At 34.7% G+C, this 13827-nt stretch overlaps 1 protein-coding gene across 2 annotated transcripts; it reads right to left on the reverse strand.

The window, feature by feature from the left end:
- Window positions 1-1039: 1039 nt before the first annotated feature.
- LOC122046049 (aldehyde dehydrogenase family 7 member A1-like) lies at window positions 1040-8547 on the reverse strand. Of its 2 annotated transcripts, none has more exons than XM_042606543.1 (15): window positions 8313-8547; window positions 8135-8221; window positions 7537-7668; window positions 7162-7234; window positions 6371-6393; window positions 6209-6272; window positions 5724-5769; window positions 4909-5089; window positions 4321-4497; window positions 4052-4216; window positions 3215-3355; window positions 2975-3072; window positions 2415-2564; window positions 1337-1396; window positions 1040-1234 (listed from the first exon to the last, which is right to left on the reverse strand). In XM_042606543.1, exons 1-14 carry the CDS (start codon window positions 8448-8450, stop codon window positions 1342-1344), a joined length of 1530 nt encoding a protein of 509 aa, XP_042462477.1. In that variant the 5' UTR covers window positions 8451-8547; the 3' UTR covers window positions 1040-1234; window positions 1337-1341. The 2 variants fall into 2 exon arrangements, with proteins under 2 accessions (XP_042462477.1, XP_042462476.1); XM_042606542.1 differs by having other exon boundaries at window positions 1334-1396.
- Window positions 8548-13827: the final 5280 nt, after the last annotated feature.

Here is a 13827-nt window from a genome sequence, read left to right on the forward strand (position 1 = left end):
TTTGTTCTGACACACCCTCACCAAATCTAATTATAGGTTTGAAGTACTAATTTATACCTATTCATATATGATGGCCGTATAAATAAATAAATTCATTGCATCAATATAATTTTATGGTTACGTTTAAATAATAGAGACACTCTAGCATTGATAAAAAAAAATCAAAAAAAAAAGAAGAAGAAATTGTCTCGATATTCAACGAGGATTTAACGAAAATGTTAAAATATTGGGAGCCTAAAGTCTCACAATTGATCATTATTGCATCAAAAGCCAAGAAATGTCATTCTTGGAGGATTTGTGGCCTCTAACTTATCAAAGTGGCCATTGCTTTCAATAATAAATAATGTAAAATTGAATTGACCACGCCATGAATATAATTCGTACACATGGTGTATTAGCTGTATTGATTTAATATTTCTAAGGATAATTTGTTTGAAAATTAAAAAAAAAAGAATTAAGCTTCGATATAGTTTGAATAATTTTTAATTGTATGACATGTTTGATCAACAAAAATTTAATGAGATATAAAATATCACATAATGCTATTATGAATAATTGCGTAAGAATTTGGTGAAAACATGAGGATATCATATTTATTATGAAACTAGAAGTGATGTTATATATTTGCTCAAAGTAAAAAAACAAAAAAAAGAGGATAAATTTATTGAAAATTTAAAAGGTTGGATAGATTTAGAGATTATAATAAATAAATAAATAAATGAAAATGAATCTGAATCGATGATCAAGTTACCATTCCTAACAAATAGCTGACTCATGGACCCCATTGGGCTATCATGTTCCTCATATTCAAGTCCCTTGACAATGAAATAGCGATAAGTGAGATAGGTTTGCCTCATCGACACTAAATTGATTCAATATTGTTTTTCTTAAATGAAAAAAAAACATTTTTTTTAAAAAAATTGGATGTGGTATGACACTATGAGCCATAGAATTTTGTTTGTTTTGTTTGATAGGGGTATTTGAAATTGCAGGAGGGGTTTTCACCGGCCGCTCTAGGCTTCGATGTTTCGGGGGTACATTTATCCCACTATGCTATCGTCATTGATTGAATATATTGTCGTTGGAATGGAACGCGATAAACTGAAACACAACTTATGATCATAGGAGAGACATATTTGGAGTTTGCTCATATGAAAAGTCAGCTAAGTTAAACATCTGCTGATCTTGTGAATGGGTTGATAGCAGAGGTTTCGCGTTGAAGGGACACTCAAATCTGTCAATCGAGAAGCAATAAGAACTTTTAGATGATTAGAAAACAAGCATATTCTTCTTCGCAACTTCTGCAAGAATCAAAATGAGAAAACAAAAGTACCACCAATTTTAGCCAAAGTTGATTCCCTGAGCTAGAGGCAGCTCACTTCCATAGTTGATCGTGCTGCAGGAGTGATTCGTCAGTTGATACAAAGATGAGTTCGTCATAAATTCAGATACATCGTAACAACGGGAGCAAAAAAAGGTAAACAAAATAGTTCAAACAGCATGTTTCTGGATAGGATATGAACAAGTTTCATGAGAATAAACCTTACTCAATTGACATTGCAAAGCATAGGAAACAAGAAACAAATAAATAAGATTTAAAGAAACACCGTTCTCAAAGTTCCTACCTGACGAAAACTAAGCATAGCCCTGATGCCATACATGATGTAGCAGTAGGGAGAAGGCTGTAAGTCACTGAATTCTCTGCACCGATCCATTTTTGGGAACATCGAAGTTTGGTTCTATGGCTAAGGAGAAGGAAGGCTGGAGCGCCAAAAAGAAAAGTTTGCTTATTCTCTAATTCCTTGCGCTGATCATTTTTGAGAACATCTAATGCGAAAGTCATTGAATGGATAAATAGCCAATCCCTAAAACAAACTATTTAGTCTACTTTATGTGTCCTGTCGCAGGTATTTAGTCTACTTGTATTATATAATTGGAAGGTTGGGTGTGAGGCGGGAGAATTTCTAAACAAACTTCTCGTTCATTATATTGAGAAGCTCTATACTATTTCATTATCCCCTAACGAACCTATTCCAATTCCAACAGTTCAAGTGAGTTATCATTGATTTAACATGCCTATCCCATGAAAATCGAGAAATAGAGTAAGCTAACCGTTCATTAAGTTACAAGAAAAAAACCAAGTTTGGTTAGGCTGCTGAACTAATACCATACGGAATTCGATTAGATTGACATTAGCTATCCTAAGGCTCAGACTATTAGAAACGGTTTGGTCTTTAGCTACATATTCTTTAAACTGCAAAAAGTCTAAACTAAGGCAATCATACTGCACGAGATGCTGTTTTACCTAGAGCAAAGAGAAACGAAGACGATAACGAGTAATGTGTTACCATCATATGGGCAAATTAGAAAGCAATAAGAAGAAAACATAGGAATGAAATAGAATCTCAGTTTACCAGGTTGAACGCCGCATATACTGTTTCCATGAGTCGCTCCCTGCTTCTCGACCACCTCCAGTGGCCTTTTCACCACCGAAAGCTCCACCAATTTCGGCACCATTAGTAGGTATGTTCACGTTGACAATACCACAGTCGCTGCCATGAGGCCTGCATCATAAAGGCACACCGTTTGGACAGAACTATAGAAACTAACTGTATATTAACAGAAAGAAAAAAAAATGCTGGAAAACTAGAAACCATATCGTAATAAAGCTGAAAGACTTTTCTACACTTACAATCTTTAGAACCTTATCACAAAACTACAAATAAACTTTTTGAAGCACGAACATAGTGCATAAACATATGTGTGAAAATAATAATAATGAAGGTCCATAGTGCCTCTGCACCACCACTTTGGTCCAATGCCTTCGCTACCACCATAAATCCCCAAAATCTCATAAATAAAGTTGCACCATGAGCTTTTCGGATAGACCCGACATAATTCAGATCATAAACTCTAACATGTCCAAATTTGGAGGCTGTCAAAATCATTTAACAAGTTGAAAGATGGTTGTTACCCAATCCACTTGAAGATAATCTCAGGCTTGCGTGTGAAGATAGAACTGCTCAGACCTTGTGGCACCGAGTTGTTTATTTCAATTGCCTCATTTAAAGTCTGTATAAGACATAGCAAATTAGAAATCTAGAGCTGAGAAGCAAAACAATAATATCAGATCCTGCCCATTAATTCCTTAAATGAAAAGGATGGCAACAAAAGTTAATAGATAAACCAAATTGAGTGCCAGTTCAAGAACTACCTGAAATTTCATTACATATAATACAGGACCAAACAATTCTTCTTTAACTACTTGTGCACTAGGTGCAATCTCAACAATGGTAGGTTGAACAAAGTTTCCTTCAGAGTCAATAACAGACCCTCCAACGAGGATTTTCCCACCCTGCAGAAAGAAAACATGGTGAAACAAAAAAATAGAGAGAACAAAATTTGCAGATAAATCAGTCTTCTTCCTTCTCTGAGACATAGTCATGTTAATTGTTCACCTCATGGTTTTCTTAGCAGATATAGTTGTTGTGCATATTTACAGAGATGGGTTTAATTTTGTCTTGAAGAAACATTTAACCATAAATATGTTGATATTAACCACTTTTCTAGGCTAAATGGTATCATCAACAAATCAAGCACAGGTGTTAGAGTTTGCAACAATACCATGTTAAAAGTATAAACCTTAATTAATAAATCTTGTTGAAGATTATATCCCTCTATATACAGAAAGAGAGCCGTGGAAAAGACCACAAATAAAAAATTTAATAAATCACTCTAACAAGAGACTTTTTGATATAACAAGCAACACATTGTATTGTCCGACAAACTACATTCAAGATGAATATATTGACTTAATGTATCTACTTCTACAAAGATACACGTGGTTTGATTGTTACTCTTTTCATATTCACAGTTCATTAATTTTTAAACAACCCACTTTCTCCCTATCATTCAAGAGCAGCCTAAATCCCAGGAGCAAACGACTTGTGAAAAATTAGAGGTGCAAGTATTTGGAAACCACAAAGTTAAGGCAATAATGCATATTTAGATTAGAGTTTGAAGCTGAACTATTAGAAAGGAACAAACTAACCTGTGCTTTAATGACTTCAATACCTTTCACAAAGTTCTCCTTTGAAATAGGGGTGTGTAATGGCCCCAATAAGGTGCCCTTTTCCAGTGGATCCCCAATATTCACTTGCTTATAGACTTGGATCAATTGATCCACGACAGTTTGGTAAACACTTTCATGAAGAAGCTACACAGAAAACCCAGGTAAATCAGACTCAGTTGAGGATAGAATAATCTAGGTCCTCAGAAAAAAGATCAAAAACAACATATAGAAAGTTAAATTGTGATTACTAGTCTACGGCATGTCGTGCAACGTTGTCCAGCTGTACCAACTGCAGCAAACAGAACGGATCGCACGGCTAGCTGGATGTCAGCATCATCCATGACTATGATAGCATTATTTCCGCTGAGCTCAAGCAGGCATTTTCCAAATCTTTTATGGACGTTCTGCTGAACCAAGAGACCAACCTGCACTGAACACCAATAAGTTCATACTAGTTCACAACCAAAAGTGGGCATTACAGTTCTTGTGCAATAGTAGGTTTTCCCAAGTGCAAAGACATTCCCTATTACAATGATTATGCACATGACAACTGTAGCTGACTCTACTCCTTTAATATAAGACAGTTCCAGGTAAAGCAAAACAGTGTGAGTAAAAGCTAAACCATAAAAAGAGCTTGAAGTTAAAGCGAGAAAGTGATGCCTGTGTAGTGAAAATCTTAATCAATCCCTATTGCTGAACATAAAGAACTAACCAGACTAATAAAATAAATGTTATCATATTTAAACTGCAATAGTAAAAGAAATCCTATAATTAAATTTAACCAACCAGGTATTTTTTCAGTTAAAAAAGGCATCAAATTTCACAAACAGAAATACCTTGGAGCTTCCAGTGAATGAGACCAGAGGAATCCTGGTGTCACGAGCTATTGCTTCACCAATTTCAGCCCCTCCACAAAATGAAGTGAAAATTGCTGCTGGCAAATTGTTCTTCTCTAGAACTTGTGCAACAATTTCAGTCATTGCAATAGTGATCAATGGCGTTGTAGGAGCACCTTTCCTGGAAAGCAAAACAAAAACTTTTTTCATATTTGAAGTAAGTCTTAACGATTCGTAACCCGCGCAAGATGAGAAAATAATTGTAAAAATTAAATAATGATAGAATAAACTAAAACTGAATAGGAGGCTTTCAGATTAGTAGATCAGGGCCTACTGTGTGGATGGATGCTCTTCGAGTATGAGCATCTCAGATCTTATGATTTTCACTTCATGGAAATTATAAAAAACAATGATAAGTAAGAGTCTCCTATAGTAGAAAAATACTTGTTGACTCCACAGACAATGATAAGTAAGAGTCTCCTATAGTAGAAAAACAAAGATATTCAAAGAAGAATGTAGATAAATGTTTCGTGACAGTCAAAGGACCATTTCCCTAAGTTTATGGGTTAGAGATCATATTCCCAATGGATGAAAACTATGTCAAAACTATCCTAGAATGAATCACAGAAAGTAAGTCCTTTGTCTAATGTCTAGCCATAGATAGAGTTTATAGGAGTATATAAAGATCCTAAAGAAATTTATAAGCCATTATTTGGTCGTAGGTTGCACCAGTCCTGTTGGATTGTAGTTACAAGCATCCGTGCTATAAAAATGAAACACACAAAAGTAAGGTAAGGAAGGTTCAAAGTACTCACCAAACCACACAATTTCCACAGACTAGTGCAATGCAAGCATTCCATCCTACAGCATCAAGGGACAGTATTTTAGGTGCAATCTTATGAGAAATCAATGTTAACCTTGGAATTTGAACAACCACCAAAACATAAGAACGCAGATAAACATGGGAATATGCTTCTCTTGATTGATGTTAGCTTGAACAAGTATACTTATTTAAAACAAGTTGATCAAGTTATGGGGTTCTGAAAGTTATTATAGTGTTGTTGCATCAAAGAAAAAGGTGTTTCGACTAAGGCAAAAAAAATTATCGTCGTCAATTGACTATTGGCTATTGGCTATTGCTTTTTCCCTTTTGTCTCACAGTATAAAACATGCTCCTAATGATTCTTTTCTATTATGTTTCTGCACTATTGGTTCCTTTCCGTGATCCTTGTTCAATCTTCTCAAAATGCTTGCTTAAGAGGCAAAAGTGATAAATCAAAAGGATATTAAAGGAACTTACCAAGCACAGCACATGGAAAATTGAAAGCTGTAATGACGCCCACAATTCCAAGAGGATTCCACACCTGAATTACATAAAGCATGGATATGACATCCTCAAAGCTTAAGTGCATGTTTAACATCAACTTAGAGGAAATTAATTGACAGCGCAAAACTATAATACCTCAAGCATCATATGATTTGGACCTGGAAACAAGAAGAATTATTGATGATCAGTTAAACAAATAAAACCTGAAATTAAATAACATGTGCCAAGTTAAATACTGAAAAATGCCAAATCAAAACCATTGATCATCTTTACACTTCTCATTGATAAAACTATGGAGCTGATTGACAAACTATAAAGCTGATGTGCTCTGCAGGTTTCAGGGGTTGAGCTCCCCTACAAACTCACCAAGAGTGCTAGGGCCAGCAGTCCCCTGCTCCAGAACCTAGATGACTTCTACTTCAGTTGGCCCAACCTAAAACATACTGATCCAATCAGGTGCTAGTTGACTCAACCTTGCATTAGCCAAAAACATCCCCAGTAGGTGTTCACTTGATCCACCCTAGTGCTATAGGGACCCTTTAGGTGCATTATCGAACCAACTTGGTATTATGACACTGGTATGGAAATTGCGGACTGGTCTGATATATATCAATGCAACATGGTAATTATGAGATGAAATATATGTGTACCTATATGTGACTTTCATATGTTTTTTGGAACATTGATAGTATCACTATTATGATAATATTATCTTTGGAACACTTATATGCATCTGGTTAACTATTCTACCTTTTCTTGCAAATGGATAAAAATACAGGATCTGAAGGTGCACTAACTTGTATAAAGACAAACTACGATTATTTGATGGGACATCTTCATTTATGATCAAGCCTTCTCATTGTCAAGATTGCTAAGAATAAGGTAAAATTCAAGAAAATTGAAAAGAATTAAAATGAGGAATTTACGTTCAGATGGTATGATAGATCCATTTAGCTGGCGGCTCAACCCAACAGCATAGTCACACATGTCAATGATTTCCTGTATAAAGGTTAAAAAATATGTCAATATGAAATTACAGCTCTATAAATGAATTGAATCAGATAATATTATCCACAGCTACTTAATGGCTATGAGAATAGTGCCATATTTACCTATTCTGTAACTAAAAATGCATTTAAATAGAAACAAACATAAGGAAGGTTATGGAACCTTAACATGGAATTGAAATACTAAGAAACAGCTTAGAAAATAGCTGATGATGATACTATAAATCCATGTGGCAACTATGTTAGAACTCCGCGACACATGAGGAAATAGTACAGTAACAGAATATGCCTTACTTGAACTTCCCCGATCCCTTCAGGAAGTATCTTCCCCATCTCAAGGGAGACAAGTCTACCAAGGTAGTACAGCTTTGTTCTTAGTGCTTCGCCAATCTGTCTAACAATCTCTCCTCTTTTAGGTGCTGGAATCTGGTTAAACATTATAAATCAAACACTTCAGCTCGAAACAGAAAAAACAAGCTAAGAAATGAGAACTCAGACTAGTGCCATAATAGATTGATAAAAAGTAAATACCATCTGCAAACAATTACATGTGACAGTAAACCTACACAATTTATCACGTCTTAACGGCCAAATTAGATGGCTAAAAATCATACCCGAGATGAACAGTGAATTCGAGTGCGTGAACAAGATCTTAACAAGTCCTAAGTACCAATAAAAATTAAGAAAATCCTTGTCTGAGGGATTTGTAACTACAAAAAGTGCATAACTATAAGCAAGCCGAAATATCTAGCCACAGTTATCTCTCTAACCATCAACCATTTTAATACGATTGACAAAAAAAAACTCCAAAAATCGTAGCTTTTAGCCGATCTCGTCTCTCATGCAAGTAAGAAGCTAAATCTAGTTCTTCCTTTACTAGAAGGCCCCTAACCTGCATCCAGATCTTAGCAGCATTAGCGCAAGCCCGCAGACCCTCCTCATAATCCTCAATGGACGCCTCCATCACCTCCGCAATAACCTGAATCAAATACCCCCAAATAACATGAACAAAGAAGATCAATCCGGAAAAAGGAACCCCCTTTCTCGATCGAAGGGGAGAAGGTACTCGCCTGGTTATTGGTGGGGTTGCGGGAGGCGACGACGGGGCCGCTGCCTCTCCAGGCACCGTTCACGAAGCATCCGGGGTTGCGGGGGCCGAGACCGAGCTCGGAGAGGAACTCGTACGCCTTCCTCCCGAATCCGCCCATGAATCGATCGATCGCTGCCCCCGACGAGGATTTGGATGGATCGGAGAAGGATTAAGCAGCCAATGGAGGAAGGGAAGCGGAGAGGTGCGAGGAGTGAACTTCATCGATTTGATTTATATATAATACGATGCAAGTTTAGCAACGGACACGTGGAGATTCAACGCCAAATCTAGCACTACCTCATTGGATCATCATAATATTAAATAATTTAAATATTCGATAATTAGTTTTTTATTTGGGAATAACAATTTATTATTTTAAAACCGTACATATAATTTTTTTTGCCTCAAAGAGTAATAGGCCACATTGTGTCACACTCAAATTCCTTGATCAATTTGCCTACAACTTCAGATGTAGTTTGATCTCGAAAGGTTTCTTTCTTTTCCTTTATCAATTTGTCAACAACAACTGCCATTCTTTATAATAAAACCTTGACGAAGACTTCATCTACTATCTTATCCTAACCCATGACTCTATCCAAGTCAACACTACAATTATCAAAATAAATATTCCAAGGCTTTTAAACTCTCGGCATTTTGTAAGCTCAAAAGCTGACTTGGCAACTTTATCTGATAGAACACTGACATAGTAATATGCAACATTGTTATTGTTACGCACACACAGTTGGTAACTACATCTCTAATAAATTTTAGGATCAACTTTCAACAGATGTAAAATATTCCATTGGATACTTAATTATCCTTATACAAAGGGTCATTGTGCTATAATAAAATATCTCTCGTGATTTATCTACCTGTATCTATCAAGGGAGCCGATGATACTGAATCATTTGGGGTAAACGTTATCCTCTTTTGTTCCAATATTATTTTTGTTATGTAAAGTTATAACTCTTAGTTTCATCATCTTTTAAGGCTTGTAGAAATGAAAGAACAATTTGACGAGATGACTCTAAAAGAGTATTTAGATGATTACATGACAAATATCTTAAATCATAATTTGTAAAATCACAATTCAAATCGTAACATCACACGATCCTATGATTTGGAAGGACCAAATAGCTCCAAGATGGTCTAGGATCATTTTTTATGGTAGACTCATAACAGAATCAGTATGATCGATAGAATCAGAGCAAGATTAGTATGATCGGTAGAATCGGAGTAGGATTGATACAATCCTACATTACAAACAATTCTATGCAATTTTTGATGAGGTCTATTGGTTCGTATTACAAACGATTCTATGCAATTTTTGATGAGGTCTATTGGTGCGGAAGTTTTAAAAGGTCATAGCTTTTAACTCGAGTTGAACCATAGAACTTATAATATATATCAAATTGAAACTCATTCAAAGATTTACAGTTAGTTACCAAATTTATACTTGTAACCTCCCAGTTTCATATTAAAAAAATGTCATCTTTTTTAAGGTCCAGAATATTTTTAATCTTTTTTTTATTATATTTTAGACTATTTTATAATTTATGTTATTTTTATCTTTTGTAGAGTTAAAATTAGGATTTTAAGATTATTTAAATATTTGTTTAGTTATTTTTGAGTTAATTTTTTTATCAATAATATTATGTTGTTTCTTTTCCCCAAAACGATAAGTTTTTGGATACTTATTGCTTAGTATTTTACGGAATCAACAAAATTTAGAAGATTATTTCAAACGTTCATGTTTGAATTAAAGGATTCAATAGTTTCCGCTATGTCAGTTACTTTGTTGACCTTTAAATTGAGCTATCTTGTGAACCAAGAAAATATTTTTGAGGTTGAATGAAATTATTGTTATTATGTGAGTAGAAATTTTGTACTCTTTCATTTTGTAATATGAAAAATATGAATATTATTGATGCTATGGTGCTAGAATGGTAGTAAATTACTAATTAATTTAAATTTAATAATGTCATTTGCGGTGTCGAGTGTCGACAATTGCATGTATATATAAAAAATTTATTAATATATTTATATGCAAATGATTGTTTTTAGACATTTTGAGTGTATCATAAAATTGTTAATCACGTACCATAAAATTTCAAGTATTTTTTATAGGATCATACAATTCTACGATCTGATCTTGACTGATTCGATCCTAACCCTAAATCAATCCTACGTAGGTTCATGATTTTGCAAACTATGCCTTGGATAAATCAGATGATATTGGTGATGTTTTTGGTTGTCACAAGCCTAGTGTAATCCTAAGCAAAATGAGATTGTGATATCTTACAAAGAAAGTGGAACATAAATAGGAGAAGTTCAAGATCTAAAGTATGGAACCTTTCTCCCACAAAAAGGAAAGTCAAAGGCAAATCAATATTTATCATATGAGATGTTGAATCTCTATCCATAATCTATCGAAGGAACAATACTTAGGTGGCGTTTGGTTCTTTCATAGGAATCAGAATGAGAATGAGAATCATAGTATTATAGAATGAGAATGAGTATGAGTATGAATATCACTTTTAAAAATAATGTTTAGTTATTTGAATATTTCTATTAGAATAAATTAAAATTTTCTTTTTTACCCTTAGAAGAAAATAAGAGAAAACATTAGATGTGAGAGAGAGTTAAATGTGAAAGAAAAATATGATGAGAGAGAATGTGTGATGGGAAAGAATGAAGAGAGGAAAAGTGTAATGAGAGAAAATGAGTAAAGAGAATGTGATGTGAGAGAGCATGATGAGAGATCATGAGGAGAGAGCAAATGTGATGATAGAGAAAGTGCGATGAGAGAAAATAAGGAGAGAGAGTGTGTGATAGGAGAGATTAAGGAGAGAGAAAGTATGATGAGAGAGAAAATATGATAATAGAAAGTGGGATGAGAAAGAATAAAGAGAGAGAAGCTATGGAGATAGAATAAGGAGAGAGAACGTATGATGAAAGAGAATAAGGAGAGAAAAAAGTGTGATGATGGAATGAGGAGAGAGAAAATATGATGAAAGAGAATAAGAAAAGAGAAAGTGATATAAAAGGAAAATTGAATAAATATATTAAGGATATTTTTGCTCAAAATTTAATTCTCATTCTCATTTCCATCAAAACCCAAGGGAGGAGGTTGATTTCATCAATACCCAAGTTTTTGGGGTTCATTCAAAAATTTTAATTTCATTCCTATCAACCAAACACAAGGTTTGGGAATGAATCCATTTCCTTATTCCCAAACCCCTAAACCAAACGCCACTTATTTGTTAAGATGACTTAAGTTGATTATTTCAAACTGTCGGCTTAGCTGAGTAGACCGATCATTAACTTCGTCTAGAGGTGCCCAAGTCTGAGTGGGAGAGAGAATTTGTTGAATCACTGATTTGCTAAGTTGTTGAGTTGGCAATGTTAGGATGTATACTAAAAGCCTAGCTTTTTGTATGAACATTTATTTTGAAATGAGAATCACATTGGTCAAATGTCTGCATTTAATTAAATGCAGTTATCCATTTAATTTATATTGTAGATAACATGGTATGTGGTGTCACACAGAAGATCATGTTATCAGTTCCTTATAAATTATAAATAATAGCTCATAACTAAGATGGATTGGGACAAACCATTGGAATGATTATAGTGTAATTTGGTATTAGTTTATCTTGACTATAAAATTACACTAGTACACTATGTGTGTATTAAGCATGACCATTTGAGGTTGTTCCTTTTATACTGTTTGCATAAAAGAACATAACCTCTGTTATTATGGATGTGCGTACTCTTAATCCCGATATAATACAAGCACATATACTTAGTATTTATTTCTTTGATTTATCAATGGGTGAGATTTATTCGTTAAATCAATATGCCCGATAAATTGAAAAATAATATTATTCATATGGTGTGTTGTTGATTATAGAAGGAAACTGTGTCCTAATTATCTAGGTTGATGATGTCCCCTTGAGGAGCTCATAAGGATTGTCATATAAACCCTGCATGCGGACTTAGTTCGACATGACAATGAAGTTGAGTGGTACTACTCTTGGAGTTAGATATTAATTAAGTGAGTTGTCAGTAAATCATTTAATTAATAGACATTAGATATCTTAAACACAGGGAGATTAATGCACTCATGATAAGAAGGAGCCCATAATGTAATATGGGATTGGTGCGGTAGTTCAATAATAACTCTTTAGTGGTATGAGTTATTATTGATGAACTTGAGTTGAGTGTTCGAGTTGAACACAAGAAGCTCAAGCTCATCGGGAGGCCAAAACCAATTCCTCCTCTCGGTCCTTGCTGTAGCCTCTATAAAGCCTCGCGCTCACCCGTTTTGATTTTCCTTCTTATCCAAATGAGGGGCCGACCACATCCTTGCTTGGTGCCCAAGCAAGGGGCCGGCCAAGCCCTCTTGGTGCCCAAGATGTGGGCCGACCAAGCCATGTTTGGTGCCCAAGCATTGAGCCGACCATACAAGAAGAGAAAAGGAAGTTTTGTTGAAAACAAAATTTTGTTAAAATCTTTCCTTTTATAGCTTTCTTCAAGGGATTTAAAAGAGAGATTTTAATTGTAAAAATATTTCCTTTTATAGCTATCCCACAAGGGATTTAAAAGAGAGATTTTAATTTTTAAAAACTTTCCTTTTATAGCCATTCACAAAGGGATTTAAAAGAGATATTTTAATTTTAAAATCTTTCCTTTTTATAGTTATCTACAATTATTTAAAAGAGAGATTTTAATTTTAAAACTTTCCTTTTATAGCTATCCATAAAGGGATTTAAAAGAAAATTTTTAATTTTAAAATATTTCCTTTTATAGCTATCCACAAAGGGATTTAAAAGAGAGATTTTAATTTTAAAGTTTTTCCTTTTTTGTTGCCAAAGCTATGGCCGACCATGATTGGAATTAAAGGAAGTTTTAATTATGTTTAAAACTTTCCTTTTTGGAATTCACCAAGGATTATAAAAGAGAGGTAGATGGTGCCTTACGGTACAACACAACCTAAAGTTCTCTCTTCTATTTTCCTTGGTGGCCGACCCCCTTTCTCCTTTTCTCCCTTTGCTTTCTTTCCTTAAGGTCCGCGACACATCAAGGCTTCACCTTCTTGTGGCCGGTTTTTTGGAGGAGAAGAAGAAAAGAAGGAGGCTCCCTATTCTAGCATCCCTTTGGTGACCGAAAGCTTGGAAAAGAAGGAGAAGGTTGAGTGTCTTTGTTTTGGAAGATTGTCGCCCACACGACGCCCAAGAGGAGGAGAGGAATACAGCAAAAGATCAAGAGGTCTTTAAGATACAAAGAAAGATATAACTAGTTAATTGTTTCTGCGGTGCACTAGTTTAGTTTTTCTTTGTATGAATCCTAAAATACCAACACAAGAGGCTAGCGATTTTGTGTTTCGATTTTGTGCTTCAATTTTGTGTTTCGATCTTGTGCTTCGATTGAGGTCTCTTTAGTTAAACTTAGGGTTTACTGTGAGGAGTTTAAATATTCAATTTCTTTGAAAG

Source organism: Zingiber officinale, chromosome 2B (genome assembly GCF_018446385.1).
Source record: "Zingiber officinale cultivar Zhangliang chromosome 2B, Zo_v1.1, whole genome shotgun sequence".
In the NCBI taxonomy this organism is placed as follows: domain Eukaryota; kingdom Viridiplantae; phylum Streptophyta; class Magnoliopsida; order Zingiberales; family Zingiberaceae; genus Zingiber; species Zingiber officinale.

Coding starts and splice junctions, on each gene's coding strand:
- LOC122046049 (XM_042606543.1), bottom strand. CDS start 8,450: ATGGGCGGATTCGGGAGGAAGGCGTACGAGTTCCTCTCCGAGCTCGGT. Junction 3,073..3,214: donor TATATGTAATGAAATTTCAG/GTAGTTCTTGAA, acceptor TGTCTTATACAG/ACTTTAAATGAGGCAATTGA. Junction 1,397..2,414: donor TATATGCGGCGTTCAACCTG/GTAAACTGAGAT, acceptor TCACTCCTGCAG/CACGATCAACTATGGAAGTG.